The 24,304-nt window shown below is 41.4% G+C and overlaps 1 protein-coding gene across 1 annotated transcript; it reads left to right on the forward strand.

The window, feature by feature from the left end:
- LOC146548340 (transmembrane protein 47-like) lies at positions 1–22,913 on the forward strand. The gene is made up of 3 exons (XM_085265438.1): positions 1–413; positions 13,543–13,683; positions 16,232–22,913. The coding sequence occupies exons 1-3, from the start codon at positions 185–187 to the stop codon at positions 16,408–16,410; spliced, it is 549 nt and encodes a 182-aa protein (XP_085121564.1). The 5' UTR covers positions 1–184; the 3' UTR covers positions 16,411–22,913.
- The last annotated feature ends 1,391 nt before the right edge of the window (positions 22,914–24,304 follow it).

The following is a 24,304-nucleotide window of genomic DNA, read 5'->3' on the forward strand; positions in this document are numbered from 1 at the left end:
TCGGCGGCGGCTGTTCCCACAGGCGCAGCGTCTGGCTGCAGTAACAACACTGCTGGGACTTGCCCGACCGACTTTCGCATTCGACCTCCAAACAGCGTGAGGGACGGATACATCAAAACATTCATAGGACACCCACACACACCCTCCCCTTGTTTCGAGCCCTCTTCGCCTCTCCAGTCCCGCCATGGCGTCTGCTGTACCCGAGACGGAGGGGTCAGCGCGAAGCTCCCCACTGACACCGCTGAAGCTTGTCGGGCTGGTGTGCGTCTTCTTGGCGCTTTGCTTGGACATAGGAGCCGTGATGAGCCCGGCTTGGGTGACTGCCGACGACCAGTACTACCTGTCCTTGTGGGAGTCCTGCTGGAAGCCAGCGAGTAGCGAGAACTGGCAGTGCAGCAGCACGCTGGACTCAGGTAATGAATGGAAGGGGGTATCGATGTTGTTTGGGTTTATGAAAAAATAAATAAATAAAATCACCTGTTTCAGGTAAGATGTTAGAGCGTGGTTATCTTTTCTAATGTGCACTAACAGGAGCTTTGTGTAACAAAGAGCTGTTCGTAATAACAGCGAAAACTGATGCTGAAGCTGATCATAATAAAGGAGTTGTGGTGGAGAATACCCAGATCCTGTCGACTCTAATAGCCAGAGAAAGTTATCATCCTGGCTCGTACTCTGACTGCCCACTGCCATAAGAGAGCGTCCCCCTGACACAGCTCGCCAGTCTCTCTCTTCTGGGATCTCCAGATGAATTATTGTGAGGGTAAAGTGGATGTCTTATGTACGGTTAGAGCTCACTTCACAATGCGTTTGTAAATGCGATAGCTTAAACGTGATAACTAAGATGTTGTTCAGCACACACGATAGCTGGAACCAACAAGTCAGGGAGCTGTATAAAATTACATTAGACTTAAAACAATAAAGATTAATGATCTGAAACTTACTCGACAACTATTTTTGATAATCTGAAAATAATATACTATTAAACTGCAAAACACCCACTAGCTTTTTATTCTTTACTGTAAGCATTTGTTTTCTTTGTCTGTTTTTTAGGCAATTAATTTGCGTGATTTCGAAAGTGCCACAGCTGTCACCTGCACTTATGGATGTTGCCACTTGTCAGTTCTAAATGAATTAATTTGTCAACAATATACAAAAAAGGAAGGTGTAGTGGAGGGGAGAAGTGCTGGCTCACAGCTAATGACTTCATCCTATCTCACTCTTTTAATTTTTATCCCCATTCTATAGTTGTTGGGAACGCGTCCTTGTTCTCAGGTCCAGGAGAGGTCTTGCACTTCTTGGCAAGAGAGTATTGGTTGATCATCAATGTTGGATTTGTTTCCAGGGCAACAACAGTTCACACGCATTGTTTTAACTAAATTGAAAGTGGCTGTATTTACAGCCAGTGTGAAAGCAGGAGCTTACTGGGGTATTAAAAAATCTTCAAAATCTTCTGTCGCATAGATACATCTACCTGGAACCAATCCAGAAGTCTACGCTGCTCTCTCTGTGGGTGGGATGAGATCACGAGTGTGTGTGTGTGTGATGGATTGTGTGTCTGTCTTTGTGTGACAAAAAATCTGTATGTCAGCGTTTAAATCAGTGTGTGTGTTTTGGGCCAATCAGAAGCTACCATGTTGAGATGACCTATTTCTGGACATTCTCCTCAGAAGCCCAGCTGAATATTTCATGTCACACTCTGATTTCTCTGTAGTTGCATCTCCATTCCATCTCCCCCTGGACCTGGGAACACACACATTCACTTAATGTTTGTGTGAGTGTCTCATCTTTTCTTCACACACACACACACACACACACACCTACACACCTATTCACTCTCAGAGACCTAACCAGTTCTCCTTAATTAGATATCCATTGCGAAGGTTCTGTGTCGTATGAGTATCTTTCCACCACAAATATTGATCTTAAATATACATCACACCCTTTATGTGTCAGTTGCTCTTGCTTTCCCTTGCAGTTTCTCTTTTCTGCTCGTCATTTACAATCACGTTTTAATTTCTTTTCATATTGAAGTAAATCTGAACTCATCATTGGGAAAATGCTTTCTTCGCCTCCTTTGTTCTTGAATATGTAGCTACAGTGGGCAGATTTGCAGCATACTCACTGAGTTGGATGTCGACATTTCACAAAGTTAGCTGAGTTGAATAGTATGATTAAATCTGCCTGATCTACTCAAAAAGAAAAACAGATACAGCATCAAAATCACCTGCCAATGTATGTGTAGGTCCACCTCACCCACACACAGTTCTGTAACCTGGATAAACCTCCTTGTTCTCCTCTGAAACTCAACCTGCATCACTGACATTCAACCATATCTCCTATTGGGCTCCATCTCCTTCATCGCAGCCTTCCCTTCTTTTGGTTGTACCCTTCTCAAGCTCCTTGTAGAGTCCCATCTAATCTGCCGATGCTGTCCACCAGCACCAGCAAAACCCACTTAAGGATCCCATCTCCTCAACACTGGCAGAGGAGATGGGACCCTCCTGTCTCCAGCTAAGCTCCCAGGTGGGCCGTGCTGCTTGCATTTGTCCAGCCTCCCCAGTCAGTAAGCCCACCTTGTGGTTGTGTCTCCACTGCTGGTTTTCACCTTTGCTTCCCTTTTGCTGCCTCCCAGCCAAGTGGGCCCCCTTTTCTCATGTTACGGGAAGTCTTCGCTGCCTCCATCAACAGTTACAAGAGGGACCTCTGGAGAGACCTCTGCTCCGCCTCCAGATTCTCCCCAAAAACAGCTCAGTCTCCACTGCTGGCCTCCTAGCCTGCGCTCAGAACTGGTGATATGTCTTTTATTTACATAAAATACTTTTAATTCAAACATTGATTTGGGTCCAGATTGAAATTTTCTCAAATTTGATGGATGTTTGACAATTATGACACATGGGTTGATACAGTTAGCTGTATCAATAATTGCAGTTGCAATTATAAGCATATCCCTTCTGTCATAGTTTGGTCAGGATTCCCTTGTGTCTTAGTGCAATGCACTAAGTGACCCTTCAAGATAATTTCACAACCTGGAATATGGTCGTAAGCTCTTCAGCAGAACTCCCTCACTGTCTGAGAGAGAGAGAGTGCAAGAGCACATGAAACTGGAAAATGTAGGGGAAGCTCACTGCAAATTGGAAAAGTTTCCCATGTGATCAAGACATCATCAGAAGCACGTTCTGAAAAGTCAAAAACCAAAGTCTAAAAATGGCAGATGCTTTGAGGATTGCTACTGGGTCACATGTTGTCATGAACTTTATTGACTCAGAATTAGCTCTGCAGCTCTTTCTGAATCTGGACCCCTTACCTCATGCCCTGCGTGTCGCCGCCTTGTCAGGACAGTGTCTTCCCGACATTACGCACGTTTCCAAAACCTGGCACACTGTCAGAGATTTGTTTTTTGTTTTCCGAGCCACTCAAACACCGCTAGTTTTGGGGCATCCCTGGCTTCAACAACACAACCCACATATCAATTGGCAGAAGGGATGCATCACTGGGTGGGCGGAGGAGTGCCACATGACTTGCCTAAAAACTACCTCCACTTCCAGCTGGGTGGCCTCTCCATCGGAGCCGCCAGCGTCTTCCGACTTAGCCAACGTTCCCTCGGTTTATCATGACCTTGCTGAGGGTTTTCGCAAAGACCTTGCACAGTCACTCCCTCTGCACCATCCTTACGACTGTGCTATTGACCTGCTCCCCGGCGCTCCATTGCCAACCAGTCGTCTCTATAGCCTCTCCCTCCCTGAGCGAGAGGCTATGGAGAAATACATCTATAAATCCCAGATAACACACACCAATTAGTTAAACTGCAGGAATGTCTTAAAGACATAAAGACCTGGATGGCCGCTAATTTTCTGCTTCTTAATTCATATAAAACTGAGGTTATTGTACTCGGCCCTGAAAATCTTAGAAATATGGTATCTAACAAATATGTAAGACTTTCTTACATTTCTTTCTTCCATTTGTGCAACATCTCTAAAGTTAGAAATATCCTGTCTCAGAGTGACGCTGAAAAACTAGTTCATGCATTTATTACTTCCAGGCTGGACGACTGCAATTCATTATTATCAGGAAGTCCTAGAAACTCCCTGAAAAGCCTTCAGTTAATCCAAAATGCTGCAGCAAGAGTCCTGACAGGGACTAGAAAGAGAGAGCAGATTTCTCCTGTATTGGCTTCCCTTCATTGGGATTCGGGAGACAGACACTATCTCTACTTTTAAGTAGGGCTGGGTATCGCCACTGATTTTTAGAATCGATTCGATTCCGATTCACAAGGTCCCGAATCAATTCGATCCACAATACAATTCAATTCGATTCGATTTGAATCGGGGAAATTTTGCCTCAGACAGTCAGAAATATTATAATTCTGATCACATATCAGTACATTTCCATATTTTATATATCTATAAAAAGAAAGCTGACATTTGCGAGACTTTATCAAAGGTGTAAGCAACACAGCAAATGCCTTTGTGTAGCTGAGGATAAAACACAGAAAAACGTGAAGGAGATTTTCCTGGCCTGGGATTTTATACAAATATTCTGCAGTAGATCAAAAACGAAAGAAAACCATTACCGTAATCAACATATGAACATTAGCTGATGCTGCTGAAGTGAAGCAGAGCAAAGTTGCAGAGGCTTTATTAGAGACACAGCCAAGTGTTTTGCAGTTTTGCGTAATTTTAAAAAGTTTAAATTTGTTCAGCAGCCTATTGAATGGTAGAAATGAGGCTTTCTTTTCAGAAGTAAGTAAAAGGAAAAAAACAGCGGCCGACAGCGCTGTAAACAACAGAAGACTTGTGCATAATAAGCAAACAAATAATGCAGAAAACTGATTTTTAGACGGGAAACTGTTCTTGAGGTACAGAGAGAGAGAGGGAGAGACCCCGAGCTCTGCATGAAGTGTGATTTTATCCTGGTGGAAGCAAAACAGCAAAAGTCAGAGGGAATTCACGACGATGTCTATGTGAAGCGTAGTTTGGATCTTCTTTTGCTGCTGGTTCAGTCAATATTGTTTGTAGAGAGATAAAACTAACAGCTTCAGAATCGGCGCAAAAAGGACAGAAACACAAAGTGCAGACACACCGAAACATCAGAATCAGCGGTTCTGCCGGAGGTTTCTTCCTGTTAAAAGGGAGTTTTTCCTTCCCACTGTCACCAAAGTGCTTGCTCATAGGGGGTCATATGATTGGTGGGTTTTTCTCTGTACATGTCCAATATAAAGCGCCTTTAGGCGACTGCTGTTGTGATTTGGCGCTATATAAATAAAATTGAATTGAACTGAATTATATACCTAATGTATACAAAATAGCAGAACTTGAGCCTAGATTACTATAGTCACTTAATTGTAGTGATTTAATTGGAAATCAGATTTGTCTTGTTTCACAATAAGTCAGTGTGAAGACGTAAAACCTTGTATAAATGCTGTCTGGCTCTTTGTTGTGTTATATTTTCCTTTGCTTCATCATTACTGTCCTTTCCTCCCTAAAGGATTTAGCGATACATTTCTAATGTTAATCATTACCCCTTTGTAGTTTTACCATTCTTCCCTTCCCTCACCCCTCCCATCTCCATTTCTCTGTTCTGTTTTCTCGTGGGTCAAACTTCTCTAGTATTTCCTTCACACCCTTCTCTCTTTCCCCTTCCACTCTCCTTCTTCAGCTCCATCTCTGCTCTCAGTGAGCCCCCCAGAGACGCCTGTTCTATTTGTAGTGGCTGAATGAAGAATGGGAAATGATGTGGCATACAGCTCTATGGCAGACAGACAGTGAATCCACCACCTAAAACCCCAACTACCATAGTCAACACATCTGCACACACACACACACACACACACACACACACACACACACACACACACACACACACACTCTGGGAGTATGTTAGGAAAAGGCATTTGCACGGTCCGAAAACACACTCGAGCTTTGTGTGGTGTCATAAATGACACAAAGATGGGGGGGTGGAGGAATGCTAGCGGCTGAAGGCTAAAATCTCTCTCCCTCTCGCTCTCTCATTCATATATATTGTTCTGCCTTTTATAAGGTAAACTGGTTATTACGGTTGTAAACTGCCCTAGAGCTCCCTCTAGTGGCTGCTTTGTAATATAGGTTTGACTACTTTGGGAAAGGAAAAATGAGACCGTGAAAAATTCAAAGATGGCAGAAAGTGATGCAGAAATGTTATTGTTCTAAGCTGATACAGACCTTAAAATGTTGTTGCCTTGGACAACATATGTCTGTAAGTATGAGTGACGATAAAATAATTATTATCTTTTGTTTTGTGTAAAAATGGTACGATAATTTGTACATTTGAAAGTTTTATCTTGTTAGCTTGCAGTAAGAGTGTAACAAGCTAGTTTATACACACACCCAGCACGCCCCTGCGGGCGGTTTATCCTTCAAGCTCGGGTCCTCTACCAGAGGCCTGGGAGCTTGAGGGTCCTGCGCAGTATCTTAGCTGTTCCCAGGACTGCGCTCTTCTGGACAGAGATCTCCGATGTTGTTCCCGGGATCTGCTGGAGCCACTCGCCTAGCTTGGGACTCACCGCACCTAGTGCTCCGATTACCACGGGGACCACCGTTACCTTCACCCTCCACATCCTCTCGAGCTCTTCTCTGAGCCCTTGGTATTTCTCCAGCTTCTCGTGTTCCTTCTTCCTGATATTGCTGTCATTCGGAACCGCTACATCGATCACTACGGCCGTCTTCTTCTGTTTGTCTACCACCACTATGTCCGGTTGGTTAGCCACCACCATTTTGTCCGTCTGTATCTGGTTATGGCGTTCCATGTATGCCTTGCCTGCTAGCATCTTGCACCCTGCTGTTATGTGCTGGATAGTCTCTGGGGCATCTTTACACAGCCTGCACCTGGGGTCTTGCCTGGTGTGATAGACCCCAGCCTCTATGGATCTTGTACTCAGAGCTTGTTCTTGTGCTGCCATGATTAGTGCCTCTGTGCTGTCTTTCAGTCCAGCTTTGTCCAGCCACTGGTAGGATTTCTGGATATCAGCCACCTCCTCTATCTGCCGGTGGTACATACCGTGCAGGGGCCTGTCCTTCCATGATGGTTCCTCGTCTCCCTCTTTCTTCGGTTTCTGCTGCCTGAGGTATTCACTGAGCACTCGGTCAGTTGGGGCCATCCTCCCAATGTATTCTTGGATGTTCCTTGTCTCATCCTGGACTGTGGTGCTGACACTCACCAGTCCCCGGCCCCCTTCCTTCCGCTTAGCGTACAGCCTCAGGGTGCTGGACTTGGGGTGAAACCCTCCATGCATGGTAAGGAGCTTTCTTGTCTTTATGTCAGTGGCTTCTATCTCCTCCTTTGGCCAGCCTATTACCCCAGCAGGGTACCTGATCACGGGCAGGGCGTAGGTGTTGATGGCCCGGATCTTGTTCTTACCATTCAGCTGACTCCTCAGGACTTGCCTGACCCTCTGCAGGTACTTGGTGGTTGCAGCCTTTCTAGCGGCCTCTTCATGGTTCCCATTCGCCTGCGGGATCCCCAGGTACTTGTAACTGTCCTCTATGTCTGCAATGTTGCCTTCTGGTAGCTCGATCCCCTCAGTTCTGACTACCTTCCCTCTCTTTGTTATCATCCGACTACACTTCTCCAGCCTGAATGACATTCCGATGTCATTGCTGTATAGCCTGGTAGTGTGGATCAGTGAATCGATGTCTCGTTCACTCTTGGCATACAGCTTGATGTCATCCATGTACAGGAGGTGGCTGACAACTGCTCCGTTCCGTAGTCGGTATCCGTAGCCAGTCTTGTTAATGATCTCACTGAGGGGGTTCAGGCCTATGCAGAACAGCAGTGGGGACAGAGCATCTCCTTGGTAGATCCCGCACTTGATGGTGACTTGTGCTATGGGCTTGGAGTTGGCCTCTAGTGTTGTACGCCACATCCCCATTGAGTTCCTGATGAAGGCTCTTAGGGTCCTGTTGATCTTGTACAATTCTAGGCATTCCAGTATCCAGCTGTGGGGCATTGAGTCATAGGCCTTCTTGTAATCAATCCAGGCAGTGCACAGGACAGGTACAAAGTTTGGGATGAAACTGCAGCAATAACCAAAAACAACCTCACCTCTTTTATGGCCTTAGGACATAGGCAGGATGTGATGCCTGTTGTCTTCTACACGTGGGGGCGCACCTGCCCGCCTTTCACGTGGTACCCCAGATTCTGTACCTCACTCTGTCCAAGCGCATACTTCTTCGGGTTGGCCATAAGCCCCGGCTGCCTCAGGGACTCCGGGACCCGCTGCATATGCTCTGCCCAGCTGTCCAGGAGAAAACACATTCGCAAAACGCTATTAAAAAGTGGCAACATCCACTCTCTGGGCTTGTGTGAGATTGTCATCGCAATGGAGGAAAGCGGAGGAGGTGGAATTAGCACCTCTGTCCCCAACTCATCTCTCTCCTTCACCAAGCTCACCATAGAAGTGGTTTCACCTTCTCTCCATGCTCTTAGGAGGTTGAGGTGATATATCTGTGTAACCAGCCCATCAGTTTGAGGGCAGTAGACGCCGGTACAAACAGATTTAAGGCCCAATAATTTATACCATTCTTCTAGTGTGTGAGACATGAACAATGTGCCCTGGTCAGTCAGCATCAGAATTCCTACTCTGGAGCACGATTGGTGCACATCCACCCGGATGCCTGGCCAATAAATTCGGGCCATTATTCATTTCAGAGTTTTATATATCCCATGTGACCAGCCACTGGGTTGTAATGAGCCACCAGGAAAATAATTTTCCGGCAACTTTTCGGCACAAATAACGGTGTGTGTTCTTCCTTTGTGTGAGTGTCGTGTCTGTCCCTAATCAATACAAAAGCGCTGTTTCAGGGCGAACCTTTTGATCATCAGTTTTCATCACTTGGTCAAAGTCTGTGCAGACCATCCCACTGCTCCATGTTTGACAGTTGATACCACATACTGTGAAACCATCCTTTCGCCTACTTGACAGCGTACAAAGATCCTGAGTGCTGAACTGAAGGTTTCAAATTTTGATTTATCAGTCCATCATACCTTCTTCGAGTCTTCAGTAGTGCAATGGGAGTGTTTCATGGCCCAGGCAAACCTCTTTGTCTTATTCTGACATCTTAGCAATGGCTTTCTTGCAGCAACTCTTCCTGTCAAACCTGCAGCTCAAAGTCTTCACTTCACAGTTGAAACTGAGACCTGAACTCTGACCTTGATCAACCTTAAGATCAAGATCAGAGTTCAAGTTTTCTGAAAATCTTGTGAATGCAATAACTTCAGTAGGAATTCAACTAGGATTTTCAAATTTATACCATCAGTGCATCTACTAGGAGGCTGAGGGGTAGCACTGGCAGCCACCAGTGTGTTTGCCTTTAAGAAGTGTGTGTGTGTGTGTGTGTGTGTGTGTGTGTGTGTGTGTGTGTGTGTGTGTGTGTGTGTGTGTAAATGAGAGCAAGAAGAAGGCAGTGAATATGCTAATTCCAACAACTGTCTTTTTTTGTAAATATGTAACAGTGAATATGTAAATTACCATGAATATTTGGTCCTTTACAAAAACTATAATTTGTCTCGTGGGTTTTTTCCTTGTTGGCTGTCTCAAAGCTGGTACTGGTGAAGGTCTATCTAGCAACAGAAATCCTTATTAGTATGGTAAGTTTGTTTAAGCCAACAGAAAATATAATTTTAACATTTGTGTGATGTGTCTGTGAAGGTTTGTGTGATGTTTATCCTTAATTGGCAGGAAAAACAATTTATACCCTAATGAGTGAAAATTTTTACTGATTGTGTTTCTTACCTGTGTTTTCTCCGAAGGGTGTTCAGGCCAGAAGAGTCCTTCCTAAATGCCTTTTAAATCTTAGCACCAAGTTGTTGAAGAGGGGTGTAACACGTCTGGCTACTGTTTGACCCAGCACAACACACACAATGGTCATAGCAGTGATTAACTGTGAATCTTTATAGTGCTTATTTCTAGCTGTTGCAGCCACTCTTTCTCTCATCTGCCCAGCTCACTGCAATTGCTCCCGTGCAACTCTCCTCTCTTTCCCAGCGCGCTGATGAAATAGTAGAGGCATGATTCGACAATCAGTGGCAACTGCGCTGGCCAGCCTCCCCTGATCCTGTTGCACCACCCCTCCCCTTCAGCTGAGCCAACCACACCCCACCACATACCCCCATCAACCGACTTTACATTGGAGAGCCATCCAGCCTAGCCTACTGGCCCTAGATGGTCATCACAAAGAAGAAAGGATGAAATAGTTGAATTTGACACTTCAGTCCCCAGGTCATCTTAATCCTTTGCTAAGCTCACCAGAGGAACGGATTCCACCTCTCTCCATGTTTTAAGGAGGCTGAGGTGAAATACTTGTGTGGCTCCACCCCTTCATAGCCAACATCCTCCCCTCGCCATGTAACCACGAAGGTTCACAAGGCACTTTATCTCCCTGTGAAAATGGTCTGAGTTTATCCCCTCTTTTGTATAGTTGCTGCTAACCTTTCTGGACCTGGAGAAGATTTTCACGTGATAACCTTCCTAATGTGTGTAGCTCTGCTCTCAGATGTTTTACTCAGGCTTCACCATCTCATCAGTCTGCTGGTGATGGATGCTGACGTACAAGAGCAAATGGTTCAAGCGTCCCACCGTTATTGCTATCATGTACACATATTATGCATATATTCATTTGTTTGACTATTGATATTGAAACAGGTTTTAATTATGTCGGTGCCGTTGTTGTTCAGTTACTTTTTATTTGCACTGCAGTATGGGACAATAATTAAGAACTACACTTTAGGTATTAGCAGAAGCTCATAGCCAAAGTAAACAGTTATTCTCATTTTTTTACTATTATCTTACCATGTAAATTTCATCTTCCTCCGTCTTTTCTTCACTTCTCCACACCTAGTGCTAGCAGCAGCAGGCTACAGTGACAATGAGGCATGGTTACTAGTTGTTGCTGGTACTACTGTTCACGGTGTAGCAGGCACCTTGTTTTCTCTCAGCTAGCATGTTTTCTCTCAGCTCTCCAGCTTCTTGCCACGTCTTGCACACTAAACGTTTTTTACAAAGTGCATGAGCACTCATCAAAGGTAAGGGAGGGACCAATTGAATTAAGAGATCTGACTGGGCAATTCAGTGCCAGTAATGAAAATGAATGAATGGCCTGCTGTCAGTGCTTGTACAGCTGATGCGCAGGCGACCCATTAACCCAAAAGTGCCTTGGTCCACCAGGAAAATGTATTCAGGGCTGGACTGGTAATCTGGCATACTGGGTGAAGTTATATCCCCATGTACTCCAGTGAACTGGCCCAATTAGGTCCATGCCAATGCACTCAAATCCCACCTCCATTAATGCTAACAGGTACAAAGTTGCTTTCAGAGTGGCACACATATAACATGCATATATCTTTATATCTATATCTATATGTGCATTTTCCCACTTTTTAACAAACTGCTAACAATAGCCTAGTCTTAATTTCATTAAATGTGCTTTCTGTTTTTAAATTTAAAAACACATTTTATTTTTTAGGTTTTATGTTTGTTGCATTCTTTTAGAGACATAAATATGTAATATTGGTTGGGCTTATTTATGATAAAAACAAAAAACGTGAGAATTGTCCAGTCCAATTTTTAGGACATTAAATTATGTACATATGGAAAACAATTTGTACATTTACAATTTATGTAATTATGCACTGTAAGTGTGCTAAAATCAGTCTGTTTAATCAAGAACTATATTAAAAAAATCTGAAGTATATAAAAGCTATGATATTTAAACATTAAAAATAACCTTGTATCAGCCGTATTTACTCACTGGATTTGGTGTTGGAAGTGCGTTTCTTTAATCAACCTTTTACAGTTGTAGATGGTACAATCCTGTCAGTACAGCAATAATAAACTTGTGTTACATGCTCTCCGAGTAAGTGTTCAGAAAATGACACTGTATATCCTGCAAGCTGAAAATAAATATTATATTTATTTTTTGCTTTAAACTGAATTACAGTTGTCACCAAGATCCGTCAGCCTTTTTCTGTTTTCACATTGTCCCATTCTATTTTGTTTTCCTCCCTCTTTCTCCTTTTTCTCATGTTTTATTTCCATATACATTGCATATACATTTTTGGTAGTTCCTTTTTCAACGTGTAAAATAAAGCGAAGAGAATGATATGGTGGCAGTTATTGCAGTTATTACTTATTACACCTAATTCTGGATTTTCTTTGCAAACTCCGATGACCTGGAACATCCGACCAAAAGAAGTCACGCAACACCAACAAAACTTCTCTTTCATTTTCTGTGTCAGGTTCCTTTAAATATATTGTGGCTTCTGTTGCAGAAATTTCACAGACGGATGACAACGTTGACTTTGAACCCCATTATGAAAATAATGAGGCATATCTTGAGTCTTAATAGCACTATTTTGGGTGTTGCACTCCCTTGCTATTTTTGCCCTGTTTAGTAAATCTGGCTCTATTGGGGAAGACCCCCAGTCTAATAACCATTTTTAAAGCTGGTAAAAAACTGAAAACATTATAAAATCTATGTTTCAAGATTATTTTTGCAAAAGGTTACTGGCTACAACCAGACCCATTGTTTATTTTCATAAGTATTTTTTTAAACTGGTAGTTTACTTAGTGTGGTTAACTTACAACCAAATGAAAATGCTTACCTTTCTTTTGCAGATGTTTTACTTACTTAGTCATAGTTTGTGCTGCTTTAATGGAGGCCAGTTTAAATATGCCTCCCACGGTGTCTGGAAAAAAGAAATAATATAAACAGAATCTAAATGAAATGACAATCATTAAGTCTGAAGTGGAGTAGGAAGAAATATAATCATCAGTTTAAGATAATGTGTTGTTTATAATAGTGATATGGTGTGTGCATGTGTGTGAATTATTTCAGTGTCGTTCAAGCCACAACATATAAATATGGGAAGATTTTTGATAACCTGCCAGCAAAGCTTTTTAGTCCGGGCTTTTTGTGGGCCTAGACATACTAAGTGCACTCTCTGTCTTCATATTGTTCACCACCTCTCGGTCCCCAGATCCTTTGCACTGTACTCATCTCCTGGTCCTCCCCATTCCACCTCCACTTTTCCTTTCACTATCCTCTTTTCCCATCCTGCTGGCAACCCTTTTCATTTTGCCCCCTGTCCTTGTAACGTTATACTAATTTCTGCTTTGTTTCCTTCTTCCTGTATCGGTTTTCCAGTTCCATCTTCTCTTCCGGCTCTCCGTTATTCTTTTCTATTAGTCTCATTCTTGGACACCTTCATAGTAAAATAGTTGTATATTAGTATAATAATATAAAAAGTCCTTCCCCAGTATCCTTTCTTTCATCTCCTAGTCCTTTCCTCTTTGTCGTAGTTCCATTTTCTCTTATGCTTACCTCCTTCTCAGTGTACTGAACTCACTGCTTTTGTGTTAGTTTTACATTAGTTATTTACTTGTGATTGTTTTTTTCCCCAATATAAACAGCATGGTCATAGTTTTACTCTCACACAGTGAATGCATTTTCTGTTCTTTTACTTACTTTCATCTTACGCTCTCTCCTTTTCTTGTCCACCTTGCCCTTACAGACTGGCAGGTTGCTACGCTGGCACTGTTGCTAGGGGGTGGAGCCCTGGTGCTGATGTCATTCTTGGTTGCTCTGGTTGCTGTGTGCATTGGCACGAGACGGCGGTTCTACGCGCCTGTTGCCTTCATGCTCTTTGCTGCAGGTCAGTATACACAAGAATACTGATGTATATACCTACCTATTGTACATACCTATACATACCTCCAGGAATAATTGGAAAATTTCAATTTTGGGGCATGAAATGCTTGATTTTTCAACGCTAGATTTGCTGCTTGTCAGACATTTTTTTAAGATCTTACTGTGGGTACCAGAGAAATGGGAGAGAGCACTAAAGTGTTATTCGTTCAGAGATAGTTCACAGATTTGTAGAGTCTGTGCAACTTGTTATAATTATGAATGCAGTCAAAGCACTAATGAAAAATGAGTGCTCATGAAATCACTGGAATATGACATCATTATGGATGTGTGTGTTGAAGCGTTGTGTCTCGTCGCACAACTCTACAAACCTGTTCATCTTGATATACAGCCAAAATTGAAGTTGAACAAGTACTCTTTTGCAACAGAGGCAGGACATTGAAATTACTGATTAATTATAATGATAATCTTCGTGGGGGCAGCTTTACCTTCATCTGGGTGCAGCTCCTATTACTTCATGTGTAACTTTGCGGTGAGAAGTTTAGGTCACGAGAGGCACTGATGTCCAAGGTGTTCAAAATGTCTGTGAGGACATTTAGCTGGTGAGAGTCAAAATGCATCACTTCTACATGACGCTTTCAAAGGGGGATATAGTATTTTTGATTATTTAACACAACATTCTAAATCACACATTTTGTAGGCAAATAACATCAGGAATAGTGTTTAAACAGATTTATCTATTTGTTGTATTTGGCAGAGGGTGCTGTGATGAGCTGCAGCACCTCTAGTACCACTAGACCTTGTGCTGTACTCAAAGATAATCAAAGATATTTTGCTTTAACATTTGACATTGCTAGCTTTTTTATTTTTTAAATACCTCAATGTGAGTAACAAAGGATTCCTTTAAAAGTATGTGTTGATAGGAATGATACTTGATCAAACCAAATTTTGATACTTTTTTTGTAAGTTTTGTAAGATGTAAAAGCAAATTAGTTTTTTTGCAAGACTGCATTTTTACCATTTCTTCACAATGGATTTGAACACAACTGTTTTGGTAATTTAAACCATCCATGCTTCAATTAAATAATCATCAAAAATCATTATATGATGTATAATTTTAGAACCTGGAAAACAGATCAATCATCTGTGGCTACTTGTTATTCGTACTGGTGTTTCCACGATGGGGTGCGGACAGCAGTTTTAAACGAGCCAATACAGAGGCTGAATGTTTTGGGTGAACTATAAAGGGACTCTCAGTGAATAATGGATCACAACTCACACCTCTTTAAGACTTGTTTATTTTATACCACTTGTATTCGTATTTGCATATTTTTGAAATATGCAGCCTGGACTGTTTGATTCAATCATACATTAAAAAAAATTGAATCTAAATATCGACTAAATACAAGAAAATTTAGAATGACCAATTTTGAGCTTTTTAAATCAGTTTATTTTTTCAAGTTTTGGGGAAAAACCTGCAAATAAATCAATTTTACACCCACTCCAACTTGATCAGTGTTCTGATTATTCAGTGGAGAAGGTTTCAAAATCGGTTGTTCGGTTGTTAAGCTTAACGTGGGAATGCTTTACAAACATTCAGAGATGAACTTGGGTAAACTTTCTCAGAGATGAAATGCCGGTTTGGTAGCGAGGCTCCAAATGCTCAGCCAGGCCGCCGAGAGGTCTCGCACGCCACAGCTGCTCTATAACGTTACGCATGCTGCCCCAACGTGCTAAGGTTATGAGCTGGGTTACGCCATGTCGCAAGTTTTGTGAGATGCTTTTATGATATTTAATGGATCGGATTACATTTTTTAAAGATAAAGAGTAAGATTAGCTGGTGCCATAAAGTTCTCCAGATGAGAGTCAAATTTAATGGGTAAATACCCAACTCGAAACATCATGGATGTGTACAATTAGTGTTTTCATAAGACAACAGAAAACAGCCATAACACAGGAGGGAGTAACCTGATCCCAGGCAGGATAATCTGCTCCATTGACTTTTTTTTTCTTTCATAGGGGTCATCTCAATCACTATTTGTCCTGCCCCTCATCCATGATCAGTTTGCCTTGGGTGACTCTAAGGGCAAAAGCCCCAGAAAACACACAAAGCCTCCACCACCTCTCAGGGAGGGACGTTAAAATAATAATAAAGTAAATAAATAAAAAGAAAACTGAAATACTGTCAAATTTTAACCAACACCAATGCACATCAAAGACCTGTAACTCAGATCATTTTTATATTGTAAAGATAAAATTTTGCATGGCTTTATTGGATATGCTACATTTAGACTGACTCTGGGTGATAGCAGGACTTACTAACTGATGTTAATGATCCACAAGACGATGTTTTCTGTTCAAAACTGTCTGCTACAAAGATTGAATTGCTATATCCACTTGAACAATTTCTTTGTGGGATTTTAAATATAACTTTTATCCATTTAATTGTCAATTTGTGCAGTTTGAGACATAAACCTTTTTTTTTTTAATTCCAGTTTATTTTCAGCTTTACATGCATGCGTAGAATTTTGCTAAAATCTGTATATCGCATCCAGTTGTACTCCAGGCCTGCAGTTTGGTCCTCTACCCTGTCAAGTTCATCGAGAGTATCAACTTCAGGATCTACCATGAATTTAACTGGGGCTACGGCCTGGCCTGGGGAGGCACCATCTTTTCCTTCGGTGGGGGAATCCTCTACTGCCTCAATCCCAAGAACTATGAGGAATACTACTAGTGCTACCTCATGTCTGGAACCCTCTGGTCACATCTTCAGAGTCTGAGAGGTACATAGGGACTGAATAACATTTCTAATGTTCTGGGAAAGGGGGAGGGAGTGGGTGTCTATTAACAGCTCGATTCCCAAGAACTTTAAAGGGACACATCGGACAGCCAGTAACTGTATTATCACAAGTTTTGCATCCAGACAGTGAACCTAGTGGTCTGGAGCTTAAGTTTTTTGCCTCAATCAACACTAGTGTCAGTGCTGACTCTAATGGATATTCAGACTGATAAGCCTCATGTTAGATGGTGCATCTGAAATTCTGACTGTTATGACCTTTCAAACTATAGACCGATCTCTAAGCTTTCGTTCTTGTCCAAGATCCTGGAGAGACTAGTTCTCTCCCAACTCCAGGTGTACTTGGACACGAACAATATTGCTGAGAAATTTCAATCTGCCTTTAAGCCATTGCATAGCACTGAAACAGCGTTGGTTAGAGTTCTTAATGATATTCTTGTAATCACTGATACTGGACGCTCTATGGTCCTAGTTTTACTGGACCTCTCTTCGGCCTTTGATATGGTAGACCATAACATTTTATTACTAAGACTTGAGCACACTGTGGGTATTAGAGGCACTGCCCTCGACTGGTTCAAATCATACCTCGCTGATAGATCCTTATCAGTTAACTTAGGCACCTTCTCCTCTTCCTCCGCTCCGGTCTGTTGTGGTGTGCCTCAAGGATCAGTTTTAGGCCCTATTCTCTTCTCATTGTATTTGCTCCCTCTAGGCACAATCTTTGAAAAATACAATATCGCCTTCCACTGTTACGCCGACGACATACAGATCTATTTTGAACTTACTGACGACCTTGCTGTGTCCCTGCACTACTTTCAAGAATGCATGCGGGAGGTCAAAGAATGGTTCCTGAGTAATTCCCTCGTTTTAAACGATAAGAAGACTGAGATTGTGGTGTTCAACAGTAAAATCCCTCGTGCCCAACTCTGTGCTGCCCTGGGTTCCTTTGCTAGCTCTTCCTGTGACTATGTCAGTAACTTGGGTGCACTGCTGGATAGCTCGCTCAAACTCGATAAGCAAGTGTCTGCTGTAGTGAGATCTAGCTTCCACCAACTGCGCCTTATCTCTAAGGCTAGGCATTATGTTCTGCACGAGGACCTGGAGAAGCTTATTCACACTTTTGTGACCTCCAGGTTGGATTATTGTAACTCCTTGTACTATGGTCTTCCCTCTTCTCTTCTTCTTAAACTGCAAACAGTCCAAAATGCAGCAGCCCGCCTTTTGACTGGTACCAGGAAATTTTGCCATATTACCCCTGTCCTAGCTAGCCTGCATTGGCTGCCCATAAAGTACCGTATTCAATTTAAAATATTACTCCTTACTTTCAAAACTATTAATAAATTAGCGCCAAGTTATCTTAGTGAACTTCTCAAACCACATACTCCTGCTAGAACACTCAGATCTGCCACTCAACTACTTCTGACCCGACCCAGCTCTCGGCTGAAGTCCCGGGGTGACCGTGCGTTTGCTCTGGCTGCCCCGGTACTGTGGAATACCCTTCCTCTCGACCTCCGCGCATCTGATTCCATTGCACTGTTCAAATCACGATTAAAAACCCACTTATTCAATCTTGCCTTTCCCTCTAGTTAATATTTCTTTTATGATTTTATATCATGCACTTCTATGCTCATTTAAATTCTTGTTTGCTCTGTACCTGTTGCCTTCTTATGTATTAGTGACAGCTACCTGCTTGCATATTTAGTACTTGCTTTGGTCCTATTTCTATTATCCTCCTCCTATACTCTATTTTACTTGTTAAGCACCTTGGCATACCCTTGGTTTTTAAGTGTGCTTTATAAATAAAGTTTATTATTATTATTATATTATTATCTTGGGACAGATGAGGTAGGGGGCTTACAGGTTTATTCCCAAGGCTCGTGATACAGTCTAAGGAGAACTGACAACACTACGGTAACAAAGGACTCAGGTTACCAGTGTTAATACCTCCATTCTGAATTGCAAGAACTGCTATTATGTCTATTAACTTTTCTGTTTGGAAAAGCAGGATGTCAGACTGACACTTTTGCCAGTTACACATGGATGCGCATGCACATACACAGGCATAGGCAGCATATCTTTATATGTAAAGAAACCATCAGAAACCCTCAAGATCATCATCATCATCATCGTAAGTGCTTATTTAGGAGCGGTTTTATTTTATTTTTAGAGTTCTGTGAAGCTCTTAAACTTTCACAAGGATGTGAGACATGCTGCAGATGCTAGAGTTGTGCCTCATAACTTTTCATAACACAGATCGATTTGTCTTGTGGGAGAAGGTAAGGAGGGTGGAATAAACTAAAGACATTTGCTCAATATTCTGTTATCAACCCACTTGTCTGTTACTGTGGCAACCCACAGGGTTTGCACATGCAGCTGTCATCATTGATTAGCCATGATTGGAGGTGTGAGATGGGACAGCGCTCGGCTAAATTTCGATTGCCTATCATGCTGCGTTTCTTTGCATTGACATATGGAGCATCCTTTAGTCTTCTTATCTGGCTCATGGCAGTGTCTACAACACACATGAGACACACAGCTCCAGTCTTTCAGTGGCCATGTTGTCATGCACAGCAGCAGTTTGAGAAAATTAGAATGTGTTTTGAATTTAATTATGTTCACACACACACACATTCACATATTACATTTGCATCGTGGGCCGATAGAAAGGAAAAAAGATCAAACAAACATGATTTTTTTGTCTTCTTGCGAGGAAAATGGTGGTGCGTCCGCCGTCTACAGGAGACATTTCCTTTATTTTTATGGCCCAAAAGGACAAGTGTGTAACAGTAAAATGGCAGAAACAACTTTATACTGCTAGCACATGTTTTGCAAAGCTAGCCGAGATCCCACAGTGATGATGAAGCTGAGTGCATGCTGACCCAGTGGGATTTGTGTTGGTGTGTGGAACTGTGTTGTTGACTGGTAATCATGAGACAATGCATTCCAGGTCATTTTATGGAGTAATGAAAGTACTGTAACAAATGACTTTCTGTGGTGAGGAATTATGTAAAATACTGCATTACTTTTAACAAAATTAACAAGTGATGTTTAATACATTACTTTTTTGAGTAACAACCGCGGCACAATATATCGAACTAATTAAACAATTTGAAGAAATTTGTATTCATCACCCCGGGGCGCCTCTGTCAGTGCGCCCCAGGGTGGGTGTGGCTACAATGTAGCTGCCATCACCAGTGTGTGAATGTGTGTGTGAATGGGTGGATGACTGGATATGTAAAGCGCTTTGGGGTCCTTAGGGACTAGTAAAGCGCTATACAAATACAGGCCATTTACCATTTAATCCTAGCCCTGTCTACAACACATTGTTTTATTTATCAAGTCTTTTACTTCATCTTTTGGAAGATGATAGATTAAAGACATTGGTCCGTATTTTTTAAATAAAATCTCAAAATACGTGAGATCCCTAGCTGCTCTGGCAACCTAAGAAATAAATGGTTAACATTATCAAAATGTGTGTTTTAACCAAAAAGATGATTTTTGACAGGCCCTAAGCAATTTTTGCTTTCAAAACAAAAATAAAACTTACTTTTCTTAATATCATCATTTCCATATCAGGTTTACTGACCCTGTGACTCTCTCTACAATCTGTAAATAAAATCAGTGTAGACAAATTGTCACAAGTAGGCCAGAAACACATGTATGTCCAAACTCTGATGTCAGATGGTTTGGTGATTACAAGAAGCCGTTTGGATTGCAAGGAATCGGTTTATTACTGTGTGCTGCCGTGTCGTGGCCTACAGTAAGTGTCGGGGATCAGCACTGCATCCGGAGTGTTACGTTTTTGCTGGCCAACAAGCCAGACATGCATCTGCTGAAACGGGAGAAGAAAATGTCAGTATTAGCCAATATCAAATGGCACAGTTAACAGGTGTTAGGACACATTTCAACAAAACCCAAGATGGTTTTTTATATCAAGCACTACCCCTTTACAGACAAACTGATCTGATAATCTTTTTTTTATGTCCCAACAGGGTGATAATAATGTAAGGTTTACTTATTTTTCTTTGCCCTCCAGATTTGGGTCCAATCAGTATTTTTGGGCCATGGATCCAGAAAGATTTCTGGGTAAAAAGATAACTGATGACCAAATATTTTACCCTCTATGTTAATTTTGAACTCTAGATTGGACGATACTCTTGTGCAATAATGTTTAGTTTTCCTCTCCCCCTCTGTACTGAATTATTTTGCCAACCCTGCAACCTCCATTTTTGAGTCTGGATGCTGTAAGCACAGGGAGGAGGCGCAAGGGTTGTCTGGTATTTTCTCTATTCCCCATTGTCACATATTTGCAGTGGAGCTGTCAGGTAACTATTGCCTAAAAATAGGAACCAGGCTGAGTCCCTCGGCACCTTAAAATAAAGGTTGAGCTGTGAAGTCACCTCTTGATTCAAGCTGCTGCAAGAAGTCCATTTATTTTACAGTGATATTTACAGTGGACAGAAATATTTATTTTGCTCTTGATGAGGAAAACTGTTTGTTCTGTACTTGAATATTTGAGAAGCTTCTTCACTTTAAAATCATCAAACTTGGAAAAGAAGGTCCTGCTTTAGATTACAGTCCAGACAATTCATTCACTTCCTTTCTGTTTAATTGTCACTTTTACTTTTGATGTACAGAAATAAAACATTGGTTTCGGTATTGTACTGTAGAAAGGTTCAAAATACAGAGCTAATGTAGTTGTAGGAATTCTCGGATATTTGGGGGAATTGATTTTTTGCCAGGAGATGAATGAAAGTAAAGGTGGTTCTGGCTAAACGTAAAAAACACCTGCAAGTTTAAATTTAAAGCTTGTAAAGCAGCATCTAAGTGATTGTTTGGTCACATGAGAAGATCATATTTGTTCATGAGGACAGCTGCTGGCTGTAGGTACATACAGATACAACACGGTATGGGCCCAAAGATGGAGCTAAACATCCACGAGGAACCACGTGGAAAAAGGCTAAAAATGTTTCCTAATGTGTTCACCTATGACTTTGATATTGAATTCATTATTGAAAACCCTTAAAGCTATGTATAGCTATAAGAGTTTTACATGAAAAAAACATCTGCCTAATATTCTTTAAATCTATGATACAGGATGTAATGCATTCACTTGATCAATTGTATTGTCCTTCTCTAAATTTACAAGATAATTATTTTGTAAATTCCAAGAAATCCCAGGCTCATGGGATTTTGAGATTTATTAATAATTCAGAAGAGAGGAGATGATTATTTATCTTTTTTTTTCTCAATTTGTGAGATAAATGTCCTGCTGCTGGCAGCTAACTCTATTTTATAACACAAGGCATGGTACTGCTAACATTTGAACTGTAATCTAAAGAGCTTTTCATATTGTGACCTTCAACTTTTTCAGTTTGAAAGACGTCTCAGCATTCCCGTTTTCAGCGACGGGTTCAAATCAGTGGTCATAAATACAGAAATGTGTGACTTGATGACTTGTTCCTCCATTTTGCCAGTGATAGACAGGAGACCTGACCCAATGGTAAGGTGCAGTAATAGAGATTATCATCGTATGATATTTCGGTATAACCGCTACTGTATTTAATTTTGTATAGTCACTCCTTAGTGATTGTGTTTGTGGTGTAGAGGGGCCTCAGGCACCACCACTGTAACAGACCTGGGTTAAAACACACAGGAATAACTTAATGAAAGGACTAAAATATAAATTGAACACCTTCAACATAAAATTGAAATATTAATTCTTATGTGTTTTCTTATAAATGCTTGTGAGGAGGAAGTAGCCCTTGTCTCATATTCTTATGTTTTGCCGACCTGCCATACACACTCAGTAACGAGGATGAGTGCCTCGACAGATAAATCCAGATCAAAAGCTTACTGCTCTTTGGGAGCTCAACCCTGTTAAACGGTGAGCTGCTGAGATTCAAAGTTGCAGTGCAACATTTGCAAATTTACAGAAAGCGAGTACATGGTAGGCTGAAGCAGATATGTGTTTGAGCTTCAGGGGCAATGCAAATGTGTTGGCGACCATTCGATGAGGCACATCTTTACAGTTCTGGATAAATAACAATATTTGTGTAATTGTCTTTAGTCGAGAACCTTTTAAGCTTGGTAAACATACAACAAAACACTGTCCTTGTCTGTTTTAGCCTGGTCTGATTGTAGCTATTAGCATTTGTTTCATGATCAACTTGCTGATGAAAAGTAGAGACTTGTAAACAGAGAGCGCTTGTTTTTTTTTTTTCCATCTTCCAGAAGACTGGTGAAAAAACACTGGCTATTGATGTGCATAGGGATTTAGGATGTATACCAAATGTGTGAATGACAGAGAAAGAAGTAAGTGTGTCTGACATAGAGACAGAGTGTGTGTGCACGTGTATTAGCTTAATTTTACATGCCACTGTAGAAATTTCAGTTCTTGGCATTTATCTCTTTGTATGTTGTCACATTAAACGAACAGAACGACTCACTCTGTGTCTCACCATCTCTTTTCTTATGTCGGTTTTATTCAACTCAGAAACTTTACTTATGGTGAAGCTAGTGGATGCCTTTGCTGTGCAACCAAAGGAGTAAACAGGTTTGGGCTTTTTATGAACACATTAAAGTTTATATGTTTTACCAGTGAGTCCAAAGTTCAAAGAAAGTTATTCTCTTTCACATTATTGCTTTATCAGATAATCAAATGTGAGGTCAGCAAAAAAAAGTATTCATTTTAGTTAAACATGCCCAGTCAAATTCAAAGTGAAAAGCCAAGACATCACAGGATAGGTTGCATTTAAAATTTCTTTATACCAGAATAGCTCTTAACTGAAAAAGATTTGTTTCCATTGCTGTGGACTTTCCTGCTGGACTGTACAGCAACACAACCTGAAACTAGACATGTACTATTCAGAAGAAGTTTAATTGACCTTATTTGTTGAGTAATATTGTATATTATATAATATATTATAATAATATTTAATATATATATTAAAAGAAAAGCTGTACTGTGATGTTTTACTGTATTTGTTCTCAGATGTCCTGTAAAAAACAAACAAACAAACAAAAGATTGTCTAACAAAGGTGGCTGTTTGGGGTTTGTGTGGGGGCACTGACCTAGACCCACATTAGCCCACAGTGAGCTGCTTGCTGTGGGTCGGTACTGGGCCCCATATATGTCCCATAGTGCATCACTGGCACCAACTGATATGGAGTGTAGACGAGAATGTTGCTTAACTTGGGGCCTGTATTGGTTAAGTGTAGATTTGCCCTTCCCACAGTGCACCTACAGCGACTCACTGTAGACCCACATGGGCATCTTTGCTGGGAACATACATCGTGTTATCTCACTCTAAGTTTTGACCCTGGTGTTAAAAAAACATCACAGTATATTCTTAAAGTAATATAATAATTAAATCCACAGAACATAAGTTGCTCCAGGAAGTTGACTTATCATTATCTCACTGAACACATTAGAGTTTATATGTGTTGCCAGTCTTTTTTGACCATTTGGATCTCACAGCCAGACTTCTTAATAAACACTTCTCCTGCTAATTAGGAGTTGTTTCAGTTGGCACCGTAAGGACAGACTTTGCGTAGTCAAAACAACAGTTTCTATCTTAAGAAAACAAACAAACACAGTGACAAAGGACTTGTTGTTTGAAGCAAAGTAGTTCATTATTGCTGCTGCTACAGGCATAGTTTGCAGCAGGAAAAATCCATCTGCAAATATAAAACAAACGAAGACCTCACAGAGCAGCGTACCAGTTGGTGTTAATGTCAGCAGCATACACTAAACCTTTTCCCAAGACGTTTAATTCCTTAGCTCCACTCATTTTGTGCCACGGCTGCTTGGGCAGATGTGTGGAGTGAA

Source organism: Mchenga conophoros, linkage group LG23, assembly GCF_057382185.1.
Source record: "Mchenga conophoros isolate Kocher_MC1m ecotype Shallow Benthic linkage group LG23, M_conophoros_male_GT1.1, whole genome shotgun sequence".
In the NCBI taxonomy this organism is placed as follows: Eukaryota; Metazoa; Chordata; class Actinopteri; order Cichliformes; family Cichlidae; genus Mchenga; species Mchenga conophoros.

What these genes read in the sequence shown, in the direction of transcription:
- LOC146548340 (XM_085265438.1), top strand. Translation starts at nt 185, where the DNA reads ATGGCGTCTGCTGTACCCGAGACGGAGGGGTCAGCGCGAAGCTCCCCA. An exon ending in CAGCAGCACGCTGGACTCAG is followed by an intron (nt 414 to 13,542) that starts GTAATGAATGGA and finishes TTGCCCTTACAG; the next exon opens with ACTGGCAGGTTGCTACGCTG. An exon ending in CTTCATGCTCTTTGCTGCAG is followed by an intron (nt 13,684 to 16,231) that starts GTCAGTATACAC and finishes TATCGCATCCAG; the next exon opens with TTGTACTCCAGGCCTGCAGT.